General features: G+C 54.5%; 1 protein-coding gene across 3 annotated transcripts in view; it reads left to right on the forward strand.

Annotated features, from left to right (window-relative positions):
- KSR1 (kinase suppressor of ras 1) overlaps positions 1 to 23,476 on the forward strand; it is a 147,746-nt gene that overhangs the window by 113,701 nt on the left and 10,569 nt on the right. Inside the window, exons 6-17 of one of the 3 annotated variants that reach the window (XM_082442295.1) lie at positions 1,713 to 1,773; positions 5,508 to 5,591; positions 7,194 to 7,255; positions 7,350 to 7,456; positions 9,144 to 9,312; positions 11,632 to 11,673; positions 14,171 to 14,222; positions 15,052 to 15,100; positions 15,897 to 16,276; positions 18,584 to 18,680; positions 21,809 to 21,942; positions 22,652 to 22,783. In XM_082442295.1, coding sequence (XP_082298421.1) covers positions 1,713 to 1,773; positions 5,508 to 5,591; positions 7,194 to 7,255; positions 7,350 to 7,456; positions 9,144 to 9,312; positions 11,632 to 11,673; positions 14,171 to 14,222; positions 15,052 to 15,100; positions 15,897 to 16,276; positions 18,584 to 18,680; positions 21,809 to 21,942; positions 22,652 to 22,783 — 1,369 coding nt within the window. Of the gene's footprint in view, positions 1 to 1,683; positions 1,774 to 5,507; positions 5,592 to 7,193; positions 7,256 to 7,349; positions 7,457 to 9,143; positions 9,313 to 11,631; positions 11,674 to 14,170; positions 14,223 to 15,051; positions 15,101 to 15,896; positions 16,277 to 18,583; positions 18,681 to 21,808; positions 21,943 to 22,651; positions 22,784 to 23,476 lie in introns of those variants that run through there. The other 2 variants (XM_082442296.1, XM_082442294.1) reach the window with 2 other exon arrangements.

Raw genomic sequence — 23,476 nt, forward strand, 5'->3', positions numbered from 1 at the left:
GGGTGAGGAAGGAGGGAGGGGGCGCTTCCCTGTCCCCAGGGCACAGGCAGAAACTCCCAGGGCCCTTCACAGAGGCTTGGAGGAGAATCCAGCACTTGCATCCCTAGGGCAGCCTGGCCCTGCCATCTTCCCAGTTGCTATAGTAATGCAGGGACCATAGCAGTGAGGCTGCTTCCCCAGTTTTCCAGGAAGGCAGGACGAGACCTTCAGGACCAGTATTTCATCTCCATCAGGGACAGCCTCCTCTCACATCCCTCCTATCCCAGGCCTGTGGCAGACATTACAAATCAGTCGTAGGTTGCATTCAGAGATCGATGGTTAAAATCTCATTTTCCCATAGTCTGTTTCGCCTAGACTGGCAGCCTAACCCCTTTTAGACCCATGTGCTTTGATGGCTTTGGCTACTGACTGGGGTAGGGTGGCCCCCACCCCCAGGACGGAGTTGGGAAGAGGCAGTCCCATGGCAGATGTGCTGGCGAGATTGTGGGTTCAACTATCAGGGGGTGGCAGAGGCCTTTTGGTTCTGATCAGACTCCCCTTGGTGTAGGAGGAAAAGTCAGTACCTCCATCACGCCCTTCTCCTGTGGCTGGGTGTGTGGTACTTGGCCTTCAGTGAACCATCGCTTATTGAGCACCAGCTGTGTGCCAGGCCAGCATGGGGTGGAAGGCTGACTCAGAGGGTATGAGATGACCACAGATCACTGGAGCACTGTGTTCCTGACCTTTCTGGGTCACAGATCTATTTGATAATTGGATAAAAGTGTAGACTCTCTTTCTAGGGGAAAGCCCACATCATTCCGCTTACCAGTCCAGAGGGTTCCCATCCATGGGCTCAGTTAAGAACCCCTGCTCTAGGAGGAGATAGGCAGTGTTGAGTATGGGCAGAAGGGAGGGTGGGGAGGTGGGGGGTGCCCTGGTGGAGGAGGGGAGATGGGGTTAGACATGTGGGCTGCTGGTGGATGGACAGATTGCTTCCAGCTGCTCCTCTACTGCCTGACCTATTATACCACGAACACCAGGGATGCCTGTTCTTAGGAGGAAGCCAGGATTGGAGAGAGAGGCCAGGGTGCCCTCTAGGAAGGCAGGCAAAGCTCGTGGCCTGAGACTTCCCCAAAAGCTCAGACTGAGTGCCCGGCTGGGGCTGGACCACGTGGGAGCAGGTAAAGCTTCACCTCGTCTTCCCTCTACCTGCCGGGCTCTGGCAGTGGTGGCTCTCAGAGCAAAATTCCCAAGGTGCTTGTGACTGGAAAGCTAGGTAGGTATGCCACATGGCCGACCAGCCTCAAACCCTCTGCCAAGGGTCAGGCAGCTTCTACTCGCCTACCAAGAAGCAACCAGAATTGGTGGCCTGTGGGTGCATCCACAAGGAAGTGCAAGAGACGGGGGGGAGTGGAGCTGCTGTCCTCACCTTGGCTTTGCCTTCCGCCAGTGCTAGAAACCTCACGGGGACCATTTCCGAACCGTCTGCAGAGGCTAAGTGGTACCATTTGTTTGCGGGGGGGCCCAAGCGTGAGGGTGACCACACTGGCCCTCCTTGGTCTCACCTGGCTGTCTCTGTCTTGATTAGATGCAGGTTCAGGGAACTGGCCCTCTGCCATATGGTGGGTCTCCGTACCGCCCTAGCCTGTGATGTCTGAGACAGAAGGTCACAGGCACACAGCGTCCCCAGCAGGGCCCCCTCAGCCTGCCTGACCTGGCCCCTTTCCCCGCAGATCTCCCGCACGGATCCCCACAGATGGTACGAAGGGACATCGGGCTCTCGGTGACACACAGGTAGGCCCAGCTGGGCTGGGGCGGGGAGGGGGGCACAGAGCTGGGCTGGGAGCCATATAAGCCGAGCCTCCACCAGGGGGTCGCTCTTCATTGCATGGGGAGGGGCTGTCCTGACCCCCGTCTCTCAGGGCTCTTTGCCTCTGGTCTGTCTGTCCATGCCTCTGTGGACATGGCCTGGCACCCACCTGGAGCCCCTGCCTGTCACCAGCAGCCTTTGCGACTTGCTGGGCCCTTTCCTGCCCCTCCGTCTGCGGAGGGAAAACACAGGTCCCAGGAGACACAGGGTCAAAGGCCCCGGGAGGAGGAGCCGAGAGCATCCTCTGGGTCCAGCACGACCTCAGTTACGTGGACATAACTGGCCACACATCAGAGCCCCGTGGAACTTGCTGAAACCCCAGACCCCATCCCTAAGGTTCTCGGGTTGCCAGTCTGGATTCCAGCAACTTCCGGTGACTCTGGCACTCACGCAGCTGGCGTGGCTGATGTGGACCCATAACGTGGACAGCCCAGAGGCCTCGGCCTCAGCGCTCGTGAGGCTGGCGTGTGCTGCCAACAGCAGCTCCGGGCGGCGTCTCGTTCCGCCCCCCGCTGTCCCCCACTGCCGATGGCCAGCAGGATGGTCCCTTGGGATGCCTGGTGCTCTGGCCGCCCCATTAAAGGATGCTGTGAACACAACAGGGCCCACTCATTTCCCCCCGGAGCGTGAGCTGCACTCCAGCCTGTGCGGGAGGCCGGCCTCGGATCCTCACCCAGCGGTGCAGACTCGGCTCGCAGGGCTTGAGTGGTTTGCCCGAGGTCACGCGGCCACCGAGACGCTGCTTGAGCCCCGTGGCTGGTGCCCAGGCACCTCTGTTGAGAGCCTTGGCAGGGCCAGGATGCCTGTACCCCAGAGGCTCGGGGAGGAGAGTCTCCAGCACCAGGGGAAGCTGTCTGAGTGCCTCCCTCTGTCACACCCGGTGTCCAGTGCGATCTTCCCAGCCGTGAGAGAGCAGGACCTCTCCTGTTCCCTCTCCGGTTGGGACACCCCCCTCGCCCGTCGGCAGGAATCCCTCCCAGCCTCAGTTTCCCCCTCTGCGGTTGGGACTTGCTCTCAGTCCTGTCGTGAGGATAAAGTGGGGTGAGGTGCATGGGAGCCTCATGCGTCCAGCCCTGGGGAGCGCTGGGTATTTAACCTCTGGCTCTAGCCGGAGAGAGGCCAACTTCTCCGAGGGACACCAGGATCAGTTTTGTTTCATTTTTGCCTTGGCTGCCCCTGGTTGCACAGAGGATTTGCCAGCTGGACCCCGAGTGTTTCCCAGGCTGCTGCTCCCTTCCACCCGGGCAGCCGTACCCCTCTTGTCTGGCACGGCCAGGCTGCCCTGCCTGCCTGGGTTCCGGGCGTGGGTATGGGACATCACGGTCATACCCTCTTGGTTTTTCTAAATTCATCATCAGGGCCTCTCTTGACAAGAAGCTCTGAAGGTTTTTGGTCTAATCGTGAGGGGAGAAAACTGTTCCATGACACTCACCCCAGCCCATCCACCTCCCTGGCACCTGCCCCTTCTCGGGCCGAGCCCCGACTCTCATTTCAACCTGCTTTCAGGATTTCCTAGTGGAGATCATCTCCCGTACCACTGAGCTGCTCCCCTTCCCCCCATGTTGACATGAGAGGAGATTAAAGACCAGAGAGAAGGAGAGTGTGGATCCCAGGGTGGCCAGATCGGGGCTCCTTAAAAAGCGTTCCAAGGGGGTGGGCGTCTTTGTCCTTGCCCCACAGGCTCCCATCTTGGCTGAGTAGAAACAGTGACATTGACGCCCACAGTCCAGGCTCTGCACATTTATACAGCACGCGAGCGATCCTCCCCAGATCCCTGTGAGGGGAGAGTGTTGGCCTCATTTGCAAAGGCTCTGACCCATCCCACAGCCAGTAGTTGGCAGGATTCAAAGCCAGTGTGGTCGGACCCCAGAGCCCACGCTTTTCCCCTCATTTTCTGGCCCAGGGGTCTCTCATAGAGCCGTGCTCTGGTTCAGAGACCTGGGGTCCCGGGTCACACAGGGACTGTGTGACCTCGGGAAAGTCACCTAACCTCTCTGAGCTGGTTTCCTTGCCTGTGTACTAGGAATCCCAGACCTGCCTAACTCCCAGGGGTGGTCACTCCCAGGAGTAAGCTAATGTTCATGGACGCGTTACAAACTGTTCCCCAAATACTGTTGCTGTTTGTTCTGTTGTTACTATGATATACAGTGCTTTTAAAAATGTAGTCCTCCAAAAATGTGAGTTCTTTCTGCCCTTAGGCCTCCCCACCCTATGAATGGACCTTGGACTTTTTCTCTGGAGGATACCACCCATTCTATCCCCATCCTCCTTTCCAATATATCTTTTGTGGTTTTTTAAAAATTGATTTAGTTTGGATTGAAATACATTTACAATTCAAACCTCAAGAGGTCTAGAAGGGTACATATGTGACAAAAGCCCTCCAGCTGCTGTCACCAGTCCCCAGGTCCCCCCTATAGGCAGATCTTGGCAGTTTCTTTTTATAATTTTTTTTTAAATTTTTATTTATTTATATTTATTTTTGGCTGTGTTGGGTCTTCGTTTCTGTGCGAGGGCTTTCTCTAGTTGCGGCGAGCGGGGGCCACTTTTCATCGCTGTGCGCGGGCCTCTCACTGTCACGGCCTCTCCTGTTGCGGAGCACAGGCTCCAGACGTGCAGGCTCAGTAGTTGTGGCTCACGGGCCTAGTTGCTCCGCGGCATGTGGGATCTTCCCAGACCAGGGCTCGAACCCGTGTCCCCTGCATTGGCAGGCAGACTCTCAACCGCTGCGCCACCAGGGAAGCCCTTGGCAGTTTCTTGTGTGTCCTTCTGGAGATATTTTTACATAAGCAAAGACATATGTATATACTTCTGCCTCCTTTTTTGTTTTCACACAAATATTGCATATATTATACACACTGTTCTATCCTTTGCTTTTTTTCTTTTTAAAATCGAGGCATAATTTATATAGAGCTAAGTACACAAATAAATTCTTACATATGTATACACCCACGCATACCACCCAGAGGAAGATTCAGAGAATCCACACCCCAGAAAGTTTTCTTTGGCTCTTCCCAGTCCGTAGTGCTACCACCCAGAGGTACTTTTCACTTCTGTCATCATAGGTTAGTTTTTCCTGTACTTGAACTTCATATAAGTGGAGTTGTGTTGCATTGTACCTTACTTTTTTCACTGACAACATAATTTAATTATCATTCCCTATTTGTGCAAAAAGAGCTTCCTTATTTTATTTTCCGGCTGCGTGGTATTCGGTTGTGTGCATGGATCATACTTTATGCAGTCAGTCACCTGTACACCTAAATGACACAGCTTGTTTCTCGTCTTTTCTGCCGCAAACATGCTGCAGTGAGTAACCTTTTCAGTACATCGTTTGACACCCGTGGGAGTATCTGTTGGATGAATTCCTGGGACTGGAATCGCTCTGTGTGCGCACTTATGATTTTGATTGCTTTTGCCAAATTGCCTGCCAGAGAGCTGGCATCGGTGACCACACCAGCTTTGGGACTTTGGCAATGAAGACTTTGTGACTAAGAAATCTGAATGCCTGGGGGAAGCAGTGGCCCCTGGGTGTCCCTGCCCTGCACGCGAGAGGGTGCCTGGGGCTCTGGGATGCAACCAAGTCTCCTGGTCTCTCTGCGGCTTTGTGGACCCTTCTCCATCCTGACCCCTCTGAGCAGTTCTGTGGGTCCACCCCCTGCAGGTTCTCCACCAAGTCCTGGCTGTCGCAGGTCTGCCACGTGTGCCAGAAGAGCATGATGTTCGGAGTGAAGTGCAAGCATTGCAGGTGATGGGCGGGGCGTGGCAGGGGTGGCAGAGGGGAGCAGACCCCATACTTTTAGTTTAGTAATAGTCTTGCTACTTGATTCTTGGCCTTAGGTCAAGTCGGAGTTCAAAGGAACTCCTTTGAGAGTTCCTAAACCTATTCATAATCTCAGCACACCAGGGAGTGATCAGCCCTCTCTAGGAAGATTAAGGGAGCATCAGGCACAGCACTCTTAGGAGAAGGGAATATTTGAGGTGGGCTCTGAAGGATGAATAGAAGTTTACCAGGTAGACTAAGGAGGAAAGAGAATTCCAGGCCAAGAGAGCATCTTGTACAAAGGCAGAGAGGAATGGCAGGACTGTTCTGGAAACTGTAAGGAGTTCTGAAGTTTAGCCTTACGTGTTAGCACGCAAGGAATGGGGAAATGGGGACAGGGGAATGGTAGAAACAGAGAAGTGGCTCATGGTACTTACAGAAGAGAGTGAGGGGAGAATGTAGATTCTATACAGATTCAACCGCTTTTCCTGCTATTGTGGTTTCTGGTAGGAAAGAAAGGCAAGGATAGTGAACAATGTAGGGTGAGCAGAGTCTGTCCCCTGCTGTCTGGCTGCCCTCGCCTTATAGAGGATGGACCTGGAGTCTGCTCCCAGTCTACTTCGCCCCTGTGTTGCTGTGTGACCTGGGGCAAGGTGCTTGCCCTTTCTGGGCCTCAGTTTTGTCAGGTATACATCTGGGAAGATGATTCCAGGTCTCTCTGTCCATCAGGATTGCTCCAAGAATCTGAGCTAGTGTGTATAGTTAAAGCACTTGGGCTCCTGCCAGGCTGTAGGTGATGGGTCTCATGCGTGTCAGTTGGGTACACTGTGGCTAGGAGAGTCATCAGGAAAACGCAAAGGAGATGCCAGACCTTTCTCACCAGTCTAGGTCTTTCGTGGCTCCTGGCCATTTGGCTTTAAATTGGGGACCTCCAGCTCCCTTTCAAGTGATACCTTTCATGCGGAGAGCACAGGATAACCTCTGAGCCCCAGGCTGTCCTGCAACTGCCGTGAAGTTGGTAGAGCCCCAGCCATCAGCCCATTTGATCAACGAGAACCCCAAGAGGGGGTTCAGCAGGCAGAGCCAAACCAAGAATCCAGCTCTTTCCACTCCTGCCACTCTGGTCCTCAGACCACGTGGCCTGTGTAGGAATGTAGCAGGAGGGGCTGCCCCTGGCTTCCCTGGGACCCTTTGGTAATGGAAACATTTTCCTTCTAATTCATCTCTTTTAAGTTCAGACTTGTCTCAAGCTTTCTGAACACGGGTAGAGGGTCTCCTTTTGTTTAGAAAAGAGGAATCGCTGTGTGACCCACAGCAAGTTAAAATGGGTGTAAACAAACCTGCTTTGACGTGAAGATTGGGCAGGTGATAGCAGGAACATGGTTGTACTCAACAGATAGTAGCTGCTAGTACTATTAACATCAGATGTTCTACACGCTTAAGCTAATGTTTGTTGAGACATTTGTGGGGATTGAGGCAGTCATGGTTGAGTGTTGCACAAAACTTCCAGGCGGTGCTTCTGAGCCCCTGTGTGTGTCCCAGGGTCCCGTGTGGCTTTTCGTGCACTGACCCTGCCTTCTTTACCAGGTTGAAGTGTCATAACAAGTGTACAAAAGAAGCCCCCGCCTGTAGAATATCCTTCCTTCCACGTGAGTGTTCTACCCTTCCCCCTTCTGGATTTGGGGTGCATCTTTCTTGAACCTGTTTCCTGCTGATGGTTACAACGCCCCTCTTTTTAAACAGTACCCAGGCTTCGGAGGACAGAATCTGTCCCCTCGGACATCAACAATCCGGTGGACAGAGCAGCTGAACCCCATTTCGGAACCCTCCCCAAAGCACTGACGAAAAAGGTATGATGTTAGGCGAACGCTCACCCAGCGTTCCTTTCTGTGAAGCACCCCCAATATGGAGGTCCAGCAGGGGAGCATGATACTGCAATCCGGGGTGTGTGGCCAGAGGGTGGCCTTTAGGGATCCCATATTTAGCCATTTCGTAGATTTCACAGTTGTGTCCAAATCTTAGTTATGTGCCCCTACCCCGCCTCCCCTATTTTGAGCTACCATTTCCTGAGTACTTACACTGAGTCGGGAGCTTTTTCCATTGATATCTCATTGGATCCCCACAATAGTTCTAAAAGTCACGTGCTGATATCACCTCCATTTTTTTCTTTCTACGGCTTACGGGATCTTAGTTCCCCGATCAGGGATCGAACCTGCGCCCTCGACAGTGAAAGCGCAGAGTCCTGACCACCGGACCGCCAGGGAATTTGATATCACCTCCATTTTACAGATGAGGAGACTGAGCACGGGGTCCCCCGTGAATGAGAGGCAGGCCTGTGGGGTTGTGCCCCCGTCGGGCCCCTGACGCCTGCCTTGGCGGCTGGCACACAACAGGCAGCGAGGAAACGTTTGTGTTGAATGCTGAGCGAATAAGCAACCCCGTGAGGCAGCAGCTGATGCCCCTGCTGTATAGACAGTGCACCGTGTGGCTCAGAAGGGTGGGGTGATTTGTCCAGGGTCACACAGCTGCTGAGTCGGGGCTGGGGTTCAACCTGCCTCGAGCTAGCCCCCTGCCCTGGGTGGCCTGGCCTGACCGGGATGGAGGGTGTGGCCTTGACGTGTGAGCGGACAGAGTGAGGGCCAGTGGATGCAGCCCCCTCCCCCCTTTAGCTTGGCAATAGGCAGTGTGGGTGGTCGCTGGACGGTGAGGCCCACTGCGTGGCTTTGGTGGGTTCCAGAGTCCACCGTGCATCCCAGAGCCTTGAGGGCCTGTACAGGAGAAAGCGGTTGAGCTTAGCATTTTACCCAACTTGGCCCCAACTTTTTTGACCAGGAATCCCTCCCCAACCCCCTGAGGAATTGGTGTGTGGTCTGGGAAACACTGGTCAGGCCCAGGGTCCCCCCCTGATGTAGACTCTGTCCCCCCAGTAGCCCTCCCTCAGGTGGTCCTCTGGCCTTGCTAGGGCCCACGCCACTGAATGTCCTAGCCGGCAGGTCCCCCTGCTGAGTGGAGGGAACACTTATTAGGCACTCACTGTTACCAGCCACTAAATAGAGGCTTGTTGGAGGCTGAATTTAGTTCGTTAAAAGACCTTACTCTGTAGCCAGCCCAGAGCCAGGCCCTGGGTGTATGACGAGCAGGTGTGGTCCTTGCTCTCCTGGGACACACACAGCGTGGTGGAGAGAGAGTCTTCAGAAAACCGCCCAAGACGCCTGCAGCTGACAAACCGTAGTTCAAGTGCCCTGATGAAAAGTGCTGGGAGCCATGGGAGGATAAAGGGGAGGAGCATGCCCCAGCCAGGACTGGGGAAGGACTTCGGGGAGGAAAGGACGTTTGAGCTGAAATAAGAAAGAGGAGGGGAGCCCTCCAGGGGATAGACGTTGAGGTGCGCGTCTCCCTGTCCTGTTCTTCCCTCAAATATTAGACCCATAAAGCGCCAGGACGCCCTGGCTGACCTCCTCCTTTTCAGGTGGGGAGGGGTGGGGGGCGGGCGGGGCTGGGCGGTCCCTGCCACTGCCTGTGTCTCTGGTCCCGCAGGAGCATCCTCTGGCCATGAACCACCTGGATTCCAGCAGCAACCCGTCCTCCACCACGTCCTCCACGCCCTCCTCGCCAGCGCCCTTCCCGACGGCGTCCAACCCACCCAGTGCCACCACGCCCCCCAACCCCTCGCCCGGCCAGAGGGACGGCAGGTTCAACTTCCCAGGTACCACACCTTGGGGCTTTCTCGGGCCTCAGGGGTGGGGTTGCATGTCCCTTCTCTGCACACCGCGGCAGGCTCAAGGTCAAACACTGCCGCCGCTAAGAGCACTTGCTGGGAGCCAGGCTCTGTGCTGAGCTCAAGAGCTTCACCGTATTTAAACTTGCTGTGATTGCACCCATTTTACAGATGGGGACACAGGTTCAGAGGGAGCAAGTGGCTTGCCCTGAGCTGTACAGCATGTAAGCTGCAGAGGTGGGATCAAAGCCAAGGCTGATGTAAAGCCTGGGTTTTTTTCTTTTTTTAATTTATTTAATTTATTTATTTTTGGCTGCGTTGGGTCTTTGTTGCTGTGCGCAGGCTTCCTCTAGTGGCGGCGCTACTCTTTGTTGCGGTGCGCCGGCTTCTCATTGTGGTGGCTTCTCTTGGTGCGGAGCATGGGCTCCAGACGCGCAGGCTCAGTAGTTGTGGCGCACGGGCTTAGTTGCTCCACGGCATGTGGGATCTTCCCGGACCAGGGTTCGAACCCGTGACCCCTGCCTTGGCAGGCGGATTCTTAACCACTGCGCCACCAGGGAAGTCCCAAGCCTGGGTTCTTGACCTGCTCCCAACGCTGCGCTCCCATGCATGGGGTGGCTTCTCCTGGGCGTTGTTCACTCACTCGGGGCTTCTGAGCTCCCAGGAAGCAGGACAGGCGGCACGGGGAGCTGGGGCAGGCCCAGAAGGCTGGGGCGAGGGAATCCGGGGCTCTGTGGCTTACCTGCTCTGTGCTCTGGACAAGCTGCTTAGAGGGGCGCTTTTGTTCCCTTTTCCATAAAACAAGAGACCGTGTGAGGCTGGAGTCAGCTTATCCCCCTTGTATGGATGAGGCCACGGAGTCCACCGGGGAGTGCGTGCCAGAGCAGAGCTGACCTCTGACCGTGGCCCCGGCTGCCCCGGGTCTATAGGGACAGGGACCCCGCCACTCGGCCAGGCCCGGGGTGTCCCACCTCCCCAAGGAGCAGAGCAAAGCCCACTCACCCATTCAGGACTGAACTCCGGCCCTGGCCTCCCAGGAGGCTCCCTGCAGTTGGTCTTGGCCCTCGATGTGTTTCAGGTGGCAGCTCGGGGGAGGAGGGCGGCTGGGACATTCTAGTTTGCTCCGGACCCAGCCAGGCCCACTGCCAGCTTCAGCCCGTGGAGTGCCAGGCCAGGCCCCACCTGTCACTGGCCCCTGGGGCTCCAGGCTGAGGAGGACAGAGGCACAGCTCTCCCTGTGCCAGGGGAGCCCTGGCTGGGGCTGCTTGCAGCTGGCAGGAGGCCAGGCAGCCTCTCTGGGCCCATCTCCCTAGGGTCCCAGGGACTTCTTTTGGGGGATGGTGAGATTTTTAAGAACCTTTCTTCTTTTTTCCCTGCCCCTTCACCTTAACACGCATGTGGCTGGACATCTCCCGACATTAGTGTGTCGTCCCGAGCCCACCTCTCCCTCCCCGGAGACCCAGCGATGGCCCCGCGCAATCACCCTCCTCTCCTGTTCTGCTCTGTCATTGTTATGCTCTGAAACCGGGCCTTTTGCTGAACGTCCTAGTTTGGGTTTTTCTGAAAGGAAGGGCCTGTTTGAAAAACAACAGCCAGTGAAAAAGTCCTTTGTGTGATGTCAGCCAGAGCTTCTCAGCTTTCCCTGATGTCCCCAGGCTGGCCTCACATTGTCCCCTGCACAGAGCCCTCTCTCTCCAGGATCTGCTCTCTCTCTGGTCATGGGCTGGGCTGGTCCGGCTGTTAAGGTGGGATGGGACCTCCTCCTACCGTCCACCCACTCTGTATTGTGGGGAGCATTTCTGTGTATCTCCGAGGCTAGCCCTGGGGCAAGGTTATTGTTTTGGATGGTGACTTAGAGTGACTGAAGCCTCGGCACCTCCAGGTGTGAATGCGGGCTGGGGGATGTTTCCCTTCTCCTGCACACAGCACTATTCAATATTTTTAGAATCTCAGTTTTTCTCCCCGTTGTATTTTGCCCTCCTGGGCTCATGCGCAGTTCACAGAGGAGAAGGGGGCCTGGGAGGTGAATGGAATTGGCCAGGGCTCTGCAGCAGGGTGTTTCCTGGGACCAGGTCTCCAAACCCCAGCCCTCCGGTGCAAGTTCCTTTACTCCTGGGGGCTCCTCCTAATAACCGCTTCCTCCCAGCTCTTTTCCTCCTTCCTGCATGGAAGCTGGGGCAGGGCAGGTGGGGAAGGGCTGCCGCAGCCCTATAACCAGCCCCTCTCCCCCAAGCCTGTGCCTCCGTCCCCTCTCCTGCTGCTGCATTTGCTGTTCTGTGTGTGACTTACCTGCTCTTCTGTTTAAAGCTGCCTACTATATTCATCATAGACAGCAGTTTATCTTCCCAGGTGAGTCCTTTGCATGGTTCCACTAACTGCCCCTTGACGTGACCCCCTCTGTCCAGCCCTCTCCCTGGGTGCCTTGGAGGTACCTGAGTCTCACACCCACCCATTTTGAGAGCTGCCTGTCTGTTGAGGCTGGGCAAGGGGGCAGAGGGAGTGGCCTTGAGGCTGGCCCTTCACAGGAGCACTGCCTTACTGGGAGGACCCTTGGCACCCATCCAGTCCTTCGTCTTGCACAGACACTTCAGGCAACTTGTCCAGGGTCACACAGCTAGGAGGTGGCAGAAACCCAGTCTGCAGAATAAGGGGAGAGGATCTTTTGCTGATGTCTTATGAGCATCTAACCAGATATCTTCCTCTATATAATGGCAGGGAAACTACTACCCTATCTTAAAGAAGGGGACGCCAGTTTGGGAAGGTCTGCAGCCTTCACTTACTCAGTGGGCCTCACCTTCCAGAGCCTTGTCACACAGCGCTATCTGCTGGCAATTGTTGGAAATGCCTCCAGTGCAGAAAGTTTAAAGAAGAAAACTTTCACTAAGACCATTCTCATTGATTCCCTTCCACAGAAATTGTTTTGTACACCTTCTGTGTGCCAACCTTTGCATTTGACCATATTCCTGCCCCTAAGGAGTTTATACAATTAGTACTTATTTCTCTAGCTGGAGGTGACAAACAATAGTACACGTAATCTGCAACTTTAATTCTGAATTCAGCCGTATGAAGGTTCTGTGTGTTTTAGACAAAGACTGTAGCTAATTTTTTTTTTTTTCCTGGATTAAACAGGTCTGTCTTGAAGTCCTGGTATTTTGGTTATTCCAGGCTTTCCTGTTCCCCAGCCCAGCTCCATTAGGGGAGTGGCTGGGAGCATCTGTTAGTTCTTACAGGCCCACCCCAGTGGTTTTGCAGGCTGTGCAGGCTGGCCGGGGTCAGGGCCAGGCTCCCTGAGCTGCTCTGTGGCTTCACACCCATTTTTTCTGTGGTTCCCCTCCAAGAGCCTCCCTGGCTACTGCTCTAGGGTGACGTACAGGGTAGCACCCTTGAAAGCATGGGGAAAACGTGTGGCTCTTCTTCCAGAAGGGTCCATCTTGCTCTGAAGATACGTCAGGGGGGAGAGAAGGGAAATACAGTTCTATTAAAACAAATGTGGACATATTTGGAGCAGAATGCAAAATGCACTCTTAATGTTTAAGGAAAAGTATGAAGCTTCAGAGACATTTTGCCTCCCCCCAACTTGGGGTGCGGTTTCTCCCCAGACCCCCACCTCCCCATGTTCCCCGGTCCCCGTGCATGTGTTTATCTTCTGTGGAAACATTTGAGCAGCGTTGGATGGGTGGAAACATCAGGCCGCCCTTGACAGTCTGCAGACACAGTGTAGTGGTGTCTGGAAGAGCCTTAGAAGAGGCTTCCGGGTCTAGGATTCCCCAGAAATTGTACACAGGATGTTGGGTACATGTGTGCATTTCCCTGATAGGAAGGCCCACGACCTCTATCAGACTCTCCAAGTATGATCGAGATGTTGAGAAAGCTACAGGGGTAGCCTTGGAGAAAGCCCAGAGGGAGGTGAGGGAGGTTTGCTGGCTGATGGGGAGGCTCTTTGTCCTAGAGGACAGGGAGAGGCCCTGATTAGTTCAAGCCACTGCCACCTCCAGTCTCTTCTTTTGCTAAAAAGGGGAGCAAGGGGCCCACCCAGCCCTGGGGCTGCCAGCCTCCCCGAGTGCGATTAGAAGGGACCAGAGAGAACAGAAAGAAGCCAGCGGCAGAAGCAGTTGTAGGGCATTTGGCCTGTAACATGTTGGCTCCACACTGGGGTGACCATCTGTCCTGTGTTCCCTGGACGTGGGGCTCTCAGTGCTGAAACTGGGAAAGCCCCAGGCTCAGGGGTCAGTGCCAGCTGCCCAATCCTGGGGCCCCCGGCGTGTGGACCGTGCATTTCTCTCTGCCCAGAGGCTGCTCCGCCAGCCACCCAAACCCTGAAGCTGAGGGCACGGGGCCCCTGGTTCCCACCAGCAGTCCCCGGCGGCTGTGCCAGGCACCAGGTGACACTAATGAGCCACCTGCGAGTCCGGCCTTTGGCCTCGGCTGGCCCGAGAGTCTCCCCACTCTCAAGGGGTGTTGAAACCAGCCCCTGCCTCGGAGCCGAGGAGGAGGGTCTGGCCCACACATCCGGGAAAGAGCAGCCCTGTTGCTTTTACCACTTGCTTGTCTGGGGCGGTTTGGCCACGGGGCGATGGTGGTGACCGAGAAGTCTCAGCCTCCTGCCCCACTGGAGTCCCTCCCCAGGGCAGAGCTGTGTGGGCAAAGCCGAGGGCCGTGGAGGCTGCGTCCGTGTTCTGCTTTAGGGAGAGCCCAGGGGAAGTGGCCCCGGAGCACGTGTGCAGCCCAGCGAGGGGCTGCTGGCGGAGCACGCTCGGCCCTGCGGGTGCTGGCTTTGCAAACACTGTGTCTTCCAGGGGAGTGGAAGGGGGTCTCATGCCTCATATTTGTTTTCTGTTTCCTCCAGACATCTCGGCATTTCCTCCGGCAGTCCCATTCGCCGAGGCGGACAGTTCCCGGTAGGCAGCCCTGCGCGTTCTCCTCCTTGGGGACTTGTTAAAGCTGGGCGCAGATCCCTGACCGCCTCCCACCTCCACCTTTAAATCTCTGACCCTCCCATTCCAGACCCTGCCATGTACCTGGGCAGCCAGATGGGACACTGCTTGGGCTAATTCACCCTGTGATCCAGTGAACTCAGCCACAGGGTTTTAGTTGCCTCCTGTTGGTGCGGTCAGCATTGGGTGGGGCAGTCTGTGAGGCAGGAGCAGTCTTGTGACCCAGGAAGGCCGGGCAAAGGGCACTCAGCGTTAGAGAAACCTAATTATATGGCTCCTGTTTGTGGAGCCCTTTCTGTGTCAGGCCATGCTGAGTACTTGTCTCACATTTTTTTGTATAGTTCTCAGCCAGGTGTAAAGTAGGTGTCATCCTCAACATACAGATGAGGAAGCCAGCTCAGAGAGGTTAAGAAATTGCATCCAGTCACACAGCTTAGGGAGCAACAGAACCAGTTCTCAAGTAGAATTCCAAGTCCTGTGCGTGTGCTCAGAACCCCATACTGGTTGTCAGATTCGAAAGGGCCTTGATGGTCACTGCCCACCCGTCGGCCCCTACCACCCTCAGATTAAGTCTGGAGAAGGCCAAGGCCAGAGAAGGGAAACGGGGTCTGGTCCTCGGCCTCCTGTGTGTTTCCACAGCATCCTGACTGCCTTTCCCATGGCCAAGTGGGTCAAAGTAAGGATCCAGGCCTGGTGCCCCTTTCTCAGACCTCACATGGGGAGTCCCCTGCCCAGCTGGGAGCAGAATGGCCCGGCCTCGGGGTCTCTTTGACAAACACTGTTTCACTCTTAGGCTTGAGAACCAGCCAAAAGCAGATGTGTCGGAGGATCACGAAGTGGAGGTGAGTGATGGCGACCCGCAAGCTGTCGACGGTGCATCTCTCTCCTCTCTCCCCGGCTCAGCACGTGGAGGGGTCTGGGGAGCATGCGGGCACCGGGCCCTGTTGAGGGCCATCTCAGGTGCCCACCCGCCGCAGCAGACTCGAGCAGTGCACATGGCAGGGAGAGCAATGAGGGATGCCACGAAGCAAGCTTCCTTCTGCTTTTCCGTTTTTTGAGGCTCAAGTAAACTCTTCATTCCCATGGTTTTCACCCCCAGCCAGGAGGCCTGGGCCCCAGCCCGGGAGGCTCTCCTTCTGTCTGTCCGGGGTGGGGCCGGGTGTGTGGACTTATCAAAGATCCCCAGGTGATTCTGACTCTAGCTGGGGCCAAGAATTGCTACCTTGACCCTTGAACCAGTGTCAACCGAACAGTGCAGTGGCTTAAAGATCCTGAGCAGACAGCAGACTGATTTATTCCTGTACAGAGGAGAGTCAGAAACTGTGTGTTTAAACAAAAGCATAGCCAGAAAGGGTGAACACGGTCCAGTTCTTCATGCCAGGGGATGTTAATGCTCTTCCCCAGCGATTAGATGTCACTCATAGGTGGGTCTTGGAACATTAGCGGGAAAAAGGGCCAAGTGCCGTAGTCTGTGGATTAGGACATTGAGGCTGTGTGGTGCGAAGTGACCTGCCCACTATCCACAGCAAGCTCCGCAGAGCTGCGGCTAGAGCCCAGGCTTCCTGACCCCAGGCCCCTCTGCTCCCCGCCTGCCCCCAGGTCTCCCGCCCCCTCTATCCCCTCCTCCTCTCCTTCCAGGCTGAGGAGCCCGAGGCCGGCAAGTCAGAGGTCGAAGACGACGAGGACGAGGTGGATGACTTGCCGAGCTCCCGCCGGCCCTGGCGAGGCCCCATCTCTCGCAAGGCCAGCCAGACCAGCGTGTACCTGCAGGAGTGGGACATCCCCTTCGAGCAGGTGGAGCTGGGCGAGCCCATCGGGCAGGGCCGCTGGGGCCGGGTGCACCGCGGCCGCTGGCACGGCGAGGTGGCCATCCGCCTGCTGGAGATGGATGGCCACAACCAGGACCACCTGAAGCTGTTCAAAAAGGAGGTGATGAACTACCGGCAGACGCGGCACGAGAACGTGGTGCTCTTCATGGGGGCCTGCATGAACCCGCCGCACCTGGCCATCATCACCAGGTAACCCGGTCCCACTCTCCCTGGGGTGGCCGCCTCCTCTTCCCCTTTCCCTGGGGGCCCTGTTATTTGTGTGGACACCCCGGAGGGCATGGAAGTTTTCATTCAGAGAGGTACAGAGAAGAAAACCAAAACTGAGGTGTAATTTCTCCATCGTATAACCCCATTGACATTAAATAAATAAATCAGTAAAACAATACCTAAGGATAGAGAAAATTCAAATGTTCCAGAAAAGTATAAAGTGAAAACCAGCCTCTTCCCACCCCACCCGGGTGCTTCTCCCCAAAGGTGGGTACTGTAAACAGTTCCTTATCACGCCTTCCATTAAAATAAAAAAATTTGTATACACTCATGTTTTTAAACTATTTATCTATTTGATTTGTAACTATTTATGTGTTTGTAAAAATACACACCAAAGAGCCTACTGGTTACCTTGCCTTCTTCACTGGAGTGCAGGTCTGAGGTCTGCTCTAATCTTCTTAATACCTGCATAGTGTTCCCACCACGTCACGTAGCAGAACCTCCAGTGGGGTGCTGGTAGATGTTTAACAACCAGCTCTTGGGTGGTGGCGAGGGAAGCTCTAGTGTTGATACCTGGCATCTGTCAATTCCTGTGGTGTAAACACTCACCACAGTTGATTTCAAGTTACCAATATGGTGTCACTGAAAGTGGAGTGGAATTGGGTCGAGTCCCACAACTGGGCTCTGGGTTCTCTCTGGAACCCGATCGTTGGTCCTCCCCTAATTTATTTAACCAGCCCTCTTTTGCTGGACACTTTGTCATCATGAACATCTCTGTTTCCGTATCTTGGTGAACTTCTGGCAGTACGTGTGCGGGGCTGGGTCAGAGTGCACGTATGTCACGTTTTGATGTACGTTGTCCGTTTCTACTCCAGAAAGTGTCCACCAGTTTCCCCTCCCACCATCAGTGGTTGAATGACCATTCCCCCCCTCCCCGAGCACCAGAGGGGTGTGAAACTGAAACATTTTTGCCCATGGCATTGAAAAAGTTGTTGTTGGGTCTTTACTTCTAAAATCAGGAAAAGCAATATGAGGTTAGTGACGAATCTTTGGAATACACGTGGTGTCAAGAAAAAAGCTAAAAACCACTTTAATCCCATCAGCCAAAAGAATCCTCATTAATAGTCTGATGACATTCTCTATACTTGGACCCTGTGCTTTGAAAAAACACCTTCTCCTCAAACAAACTGTATTTATTTACTAAGTAAAAAATGATTTCCATCTTGCTTGCATATCAGAGATATAAGTAACTACCCACTAGAACTCCCGAGCAGTGTGAGATCATCAGGTCACCACGTGCGTGGACCTGGTGGGGTGGGGACAAAATTCCAGCCCAAGCATGACACCATGATGCTTCAGGGAGCCTTGCTGTGGTTACACCAGCCCAGCATCCCCCGGATCCCAGCCTCAGTGCCGTCCATCATTCATCCTCCCATCTCTCTCTCTCATCCACCCGGTCCCATGAGAGATCTGAGTCTCCTTAAAGGGAACACATATAGCAAAAGAATAAAAGGACATTAACAAAAAAGTTAACGTGTTTTAGAATCTGCTGAGGGGACTGGAACACGGAAAAGCAACCATCAGCCGATATTCGAGACCTTGAGGGTCCAAGAATCTTATCTCCTTGGAGGTGATTCCTAAAAACTAGCCCCTTCCTCAGATGGCTCAAGTCAGCTTCTCCCTGGAGCAGGGGAATGAAGCTACACATTCTGTCTGGGTCCTTCCTCACTCCGGGTTTTAGGAGTCGGTACGGGTGGGGACCACGACATACAAGCCCCTTATCTAATAATCACTCTGACATGCCTGACAGCCACCCCTCCCCTCCTGCACACGCTGCATTGTAATAAAATCCCTGTGATCAGAAAATAACACGATCATGAAAATCATTACGGTGAGCCCGGAGCCCTGATGCTGCCTGGTAATAGCCTGAAAAGGCCAGATTCTTCCCCGGCTGCTGAGTTTGCGTGCGCGTGTTCCCGCCTCGAACTTCCACAAAGGTGGGCTGCTCTGAATTGCCAGGAGGCTTGGTGAACTGAGTTTCCTGTTCTATGGTGGGCAGGCCCTAGGCCTCGGGGAGCCGGTGTTCTTGCCCACTCAGGCCAGGCCCCAGCAGGAATGGGCATCAGGCTGGTTAAGAACAAGGATTCGGACACCCAGGGTCTAGGGGACGGAGAGAGCCCTCCCGAGGCCGGTGGGCACAGCCCTGCCCCTGCTTCTCCCCGGCTCCAGAGGGGCTTGGGTTGGGCTGCACAGGCCCCAGATCTCTGCCTGACCCACCACTCCTCACAGCTTCTGCAAGGGACGGACGTTGCACTCGTTTGTGAGGGACCCCAAGACATCTGTGGACATCAACAAGACCAGGCAGATCGCCCAGGAGATCATTAAGGTGAAGGGGCATCCAGCTGGTTCCAGAGTTCCTGGCTGTCCCCCAGTCTGTCTGACCATGTCAGGGTAGTGGTGGTGGCTGCTCTGTCTTTCCCTTTAGGTGGGGCGCCTCAAGGGTGGGACCCCCATCTCCTTCCCTCTGTCCCTGTCTTGTCTGCTGGGAGCTGGACACCCTGGAGAAACTCGGTGGGTTTTAAAGACAGATGGCTTGAGTTTGAATCTTGGTCACACCAGCTGTGTGACTTCGGGCAGGTCGATTAGCCTCTCTGAGCCTTGGCTTCCTCCCCTGTAAAATGGAGATGCCAGTGTCGCCTCCTTCATTGGATTGGTGCAAAGGTAAACTGGGATAATCCATGGAGAGAGCGTTGGGTCCAGGGCCAGCGCTTGGTGAGAGTCTGTTAGAATTGATTAAGGTTTGGGACAGGGGTTCTGCCTTAAAGTTTCCAAATCCAAGTTTCATGAGGACAGGCCTTCAGGCTCAACTCAGGCAGCCTTTTTTTTTTTTTTTTTTTTTTTAATTAATTAATTTTTGGCTGCGTTGGGGCTTCATTGCTGCACACGGGCTTTCTCTAGTTGCGGCGAGCGGGGACTACTCTTCGTTGCAGTGCACGGGCTTCTCATTGCGGTGGCTTCTCTTGTTGCAGAGCACGGGCTCTAGGAGTGCGGGCTTCGGTAGTTGTGGCACGTGGGCTCAGTAGTTGTGGCTCATGGGCTCTAGAGCGCAGGCTCAGTAGTTGTGGCGCACAAGCTTAGTTGCTCCGCGGCATGTGGGATCTTCCAGGACCAGGGCTCGAACCCGTGTCCCCTGCATTGGCAGGCGGACTCTCAACCACTGCGCCACCAGGGAAGCCCCTCCTTTCATCTTTTTAAAGTAATTAAACAAAAATGAAAGAAAAGCTTATTTGTTGCTTTATTTAGCAACAGACAGGCCCAGAGAAAAACTAGATTAGTGCTGGATAGGGCTTCCTCTTTCCTGGTTCTTGTTTTTGTGGAAAAGATTTCCCTTTCCAGCTCCCACCAAGTTTTTGTCCCTTTCCTGTTGTTAGTGTTGTCTTCTTTTCTTTTTTCTCCCTCCCTCCTTACATCCATTGTGTGTGTGTGTGTGTGTGTGTGTTGTTGGAAAAGAAAAGATAAAAATCTCAGTGACGTTTATGAACCCCAAGATTTCCACGTGACATTTCCATGTGGCTAAACTAATGCATTAAACTTTTGCAGCCCCCAAAACACAAATATCACACTTACGCCTTCATTTGTAGTCTGTCTCATTGCAGAGAAGTTGGAGGGAGCTGCAGAGCGTCACACCTACTCTATGTTGGCCCCAAACCTGCTGGGCCCTGCTCCACACTCTGCCGGACTCTGCCCTCCTCCCCCAAACTGTTCTCTCTCCTTATCGTCAGGACACTGTGGGAGTCTGGTTGCTGAGTTAGGTTGAATGAGCCATCTGGAAGATTCCAGGGCAGAAGAGAAAAGTTCAAAGGTTTTGGAGCTGCAGAGCCGGAAGCTTCCTCTCTGCTGGCTTATTTATTTTCCCCATCCCCCTTCTTCTGAGAACTTCTAAGCCACTTCCTTTTGTACTCATCTCTGATATTTTGAGGCTCGAAATATAATAACAGGGGCTTGACCTTTGGTTAGAGGGCTTGGGGGCCACTCTAGAGGCATTGTGAAATTATGGGAAGGAAGGAGGGTTTGTGTTCCAGACCCGGGCACTTTCTATCTTGTCTCTGGCCATTTGAGGCTGTGACACCTATTTTATAAACAAGGCTCAGAGAGGTACAGGCACTTATCCTCAGTCACACAGCTGGTCCCTGTTCAACCCAAGATGGGGTCTTGGCTCTCTCTGGTCACTGGGGAAGGCTGTGCCTTGGTTTGGTTTGGGAAATGGGCAGACATTTTAAGAAGGATCGTTTTACATTCAGGATGGCGTTTTGGGAAAGAGCAAGTCACTCTTTCCTGGAACTCCCTGCTTCCGTTGCAGGATGACAGCTCTCAGCAGGCCTGGGGGAAGTGGCCACAGTGGACCCCGAGCCCTCCCATCTCTTGCAGGAGAGCATCTGCCTTGTGTACATTCTTCTCTGACGCGCTCGAGCCCCACTTGGTCTGAGCTCTGGGCTCGGCTGAGTCCTGTCTGCTTCTGCCTCACAGCTCATTCTTCTGTTTCCTAAATGTGGCTTCCTGTTTACCTCTCCCCTCCTCACCCCAAGATACCTTTAAAGTCAGGCGGAGTTCTCACGTATGAAGCACCCTTGATGTGGGAGATTGGGAGATGGGTTTACACGTGCCTCTTTCTGACCCGGCAGGGATGCCCATTTCAGTCATGCATCTTGTACAGCTCCCCCCTTCTCCCTCCCCGCTCCCCTTTCCCAAGAGCATCAGGGTACCTGGGAGTCCTGAGTTTGGCCTTGGATGAGATCATGCCTGCGTCAGGTCACCCACATCCCATGCACCTGGCAGTGTTCAGTCCAAATAGAGCGTTGGTTAGAAATCACCCAGCCCTGACCTGTCACTTGGCAGGTTGAGGAAACTGAGGCTTCGAAGTCGAGTCCAAGGCCCCACAGTGAATTAGAATCTGGGCTGGATTTCAGTCTTAGTCCAGGACTTCTACCACAGCACAGGCAGTGGGACCACCTGAGCTCAGGGGCTCCCTCTGTGGGAATTCCTCTCTGTTCCCCAACCCTAGCCCTTGCCCAGCCTGAGGGGAGAGGCCAGAAAAGCCTGAGAGAGACCCCAGATCACTCGGGTCTTTTATGACTTAACACGGAGAGTAGCGTCACAGTGAACCTTTGTGTACTTCCTGACCCCCAGCCCCTCACCCATCACCCTTTCCACACCTCATCTGAGTATAAGGTGGATGTTGGGCAGCGCGCTGACACAGCAGGTGCGCAGACTGGCCTGGCACCAGATCTCAGCAATGCTGCTTAACTGCAGTGTGGCCTGGGGCAGGTGACTTCCCATCTCTGAGGCTGGCTTTCCTCCTCTGTAAAAAGGAGATAGTTACACTGCACAGGGTTGTGAAGATGAAATGAGGGGGTGGGGTAGGGCGTCCCGCTCAGGGCCCGGCCCAGAGTAGGAGCTAAGTCATTCGTCATTCATCTTCCCTCCGCCCCTGACATGAGGCTCGCTGTCTTCCAGGGAATGGGATATCTCCACGCCAAGGGCATCGTGCACAAAGATCTCAAATCCAAGAATGTCTTCTACGACAATGGCAAAGTGGTCATCACAGACTTCGGGCTGTTCGGGATCTCGGGCGTGGTCCGAGAGGGACGGTCAGTTGGCCTTGGGCATCTGGACAGACTAGGGAGGAACTGGGCGGTGCTGGTGGGCCTGAGGTCCAGCCGAGGTCTGGGCACTCGCTGTCTGTTACTGAGGGGCAGCCCTCCCTGCAGGAAAGGCCAGGTCTGCTCTGGTCCTGCTCTTGTGTTTCTGGTCCAGAATCAGGTTTGGGTGACACTTAGGTCACTCGTAGTGCTGAATTCTCAGGCTGGCCCCCGTGGTGGTTGGGTCCCCTCACTCACATTTTCCCTGTATGCTCACTGACTCGGGCAGGGGACCGGGGTTCACGTCCCCATTATGAGGAAGAGTGTCAGGTTCTAGTTCCACAAATCTTGAAGCGGGGGTGGGGATGGGGAGAAAGGCTCCTTCCCAAGCATCTGGACCAGGCCAGGTTGTAAGGCCCACAGGCAGATCTGATCTCCTGCTTGGAGATGCCCTCCACACTCCCAGGGCAGAGAATCAGCACCCTCAAGTGCAACTCGCTGCCGATGCCTGTTCTTGGCCTGCTTTTCTAGAAAAGCCTGGTTATCACTCCTCTGTAACATTCCCCCAAAGCGCAGGTGCCTTGGCAAGTGCATGATGGCGTGCTGCTTTTCTGGGCCATGGTGGGTGGTGTGCCAGCCCTGGGGCAGATGTTTGCCCTGCGGGCCTCTTTGCTGCTGACTGAAGGCCATGTCCTTGCCCTGGTTTCTTGGCCTCCAGGCATGAGAACCAGCTGAAGCTGTCACATGACTGGCTGTGCTACCTGGCCCCCGAGATTGTGAGGGAGATGACCCCCGGGAAGGACGAGGACCAGCTGCCCTTCTCCAAAGCGGCTGACGTCTATGCATTTGGGTGAGGAGGCCCCTGGCATCCCTCCGCCTGGGGCTCTGAGGCCAAGTGGGCTCAAAGAGAGGGTCCTACTGGCCACGGGGGGCAGGGGGAGGTGTGCTTTGAGTCTGGATCAGCCACTTGTTTGGGCCAGTGACCACGTCCTTGACCTTCTGTTTCCCCCACCTGTAAAATGGGAAGAATAAAGTACCTCCCTGGTAGAGCTGTTAAATGAGGACTAAATTAGCTAATTGTATAGAATGCTTAACTCTGGGTGTCATTCCCACCTGTTGCCCCATGAGGACACTCACCAGAGCTAATCAAGGACTGTCCCTCTGAGAGAACAGGGAGTCCTGCCAGCTGTGCCCCACAAAGAGCTGGGGTGCTGACCGATAGAAACATAGAAATATAGAAACATAATATGAGCCAGATGTGTAACGCCTTCTCTTAGCCACATTAAAAAAGAAAAAGAGGGAATTCCCTGGCGGTCCAGTGGTTAGGACTCCGCGCTTCCACTGCAGGGGGCCTGGTTCGATCCCTGGTCAGGGAACTAAGATCCTGAATGCAGTGTGGCACGGCCAAAAAAAAAAAAAAGAAACCGGTGAAATCAGTTTCAATAGATATTTAACTCAATATAGCCAAAATATTATCATTTCAGCGTGTAATCAAAATAAGAAATTAAAATTTTACCCCACAAAGCTTTCAAAAGCTGGTGTG

This window comes from Balaenoptera physalus, assembly GCF_965194825.1.
Source record: "Balaenoptera physalus genome assembly, chromosome: 20".
Taxonomy (NCBI): Eukaryota; Metazoa; Chordata; class Mammalia; order Artiodactyla; family Balaenopteridae; genus Balaenoptera; species Balaenoptera physalus.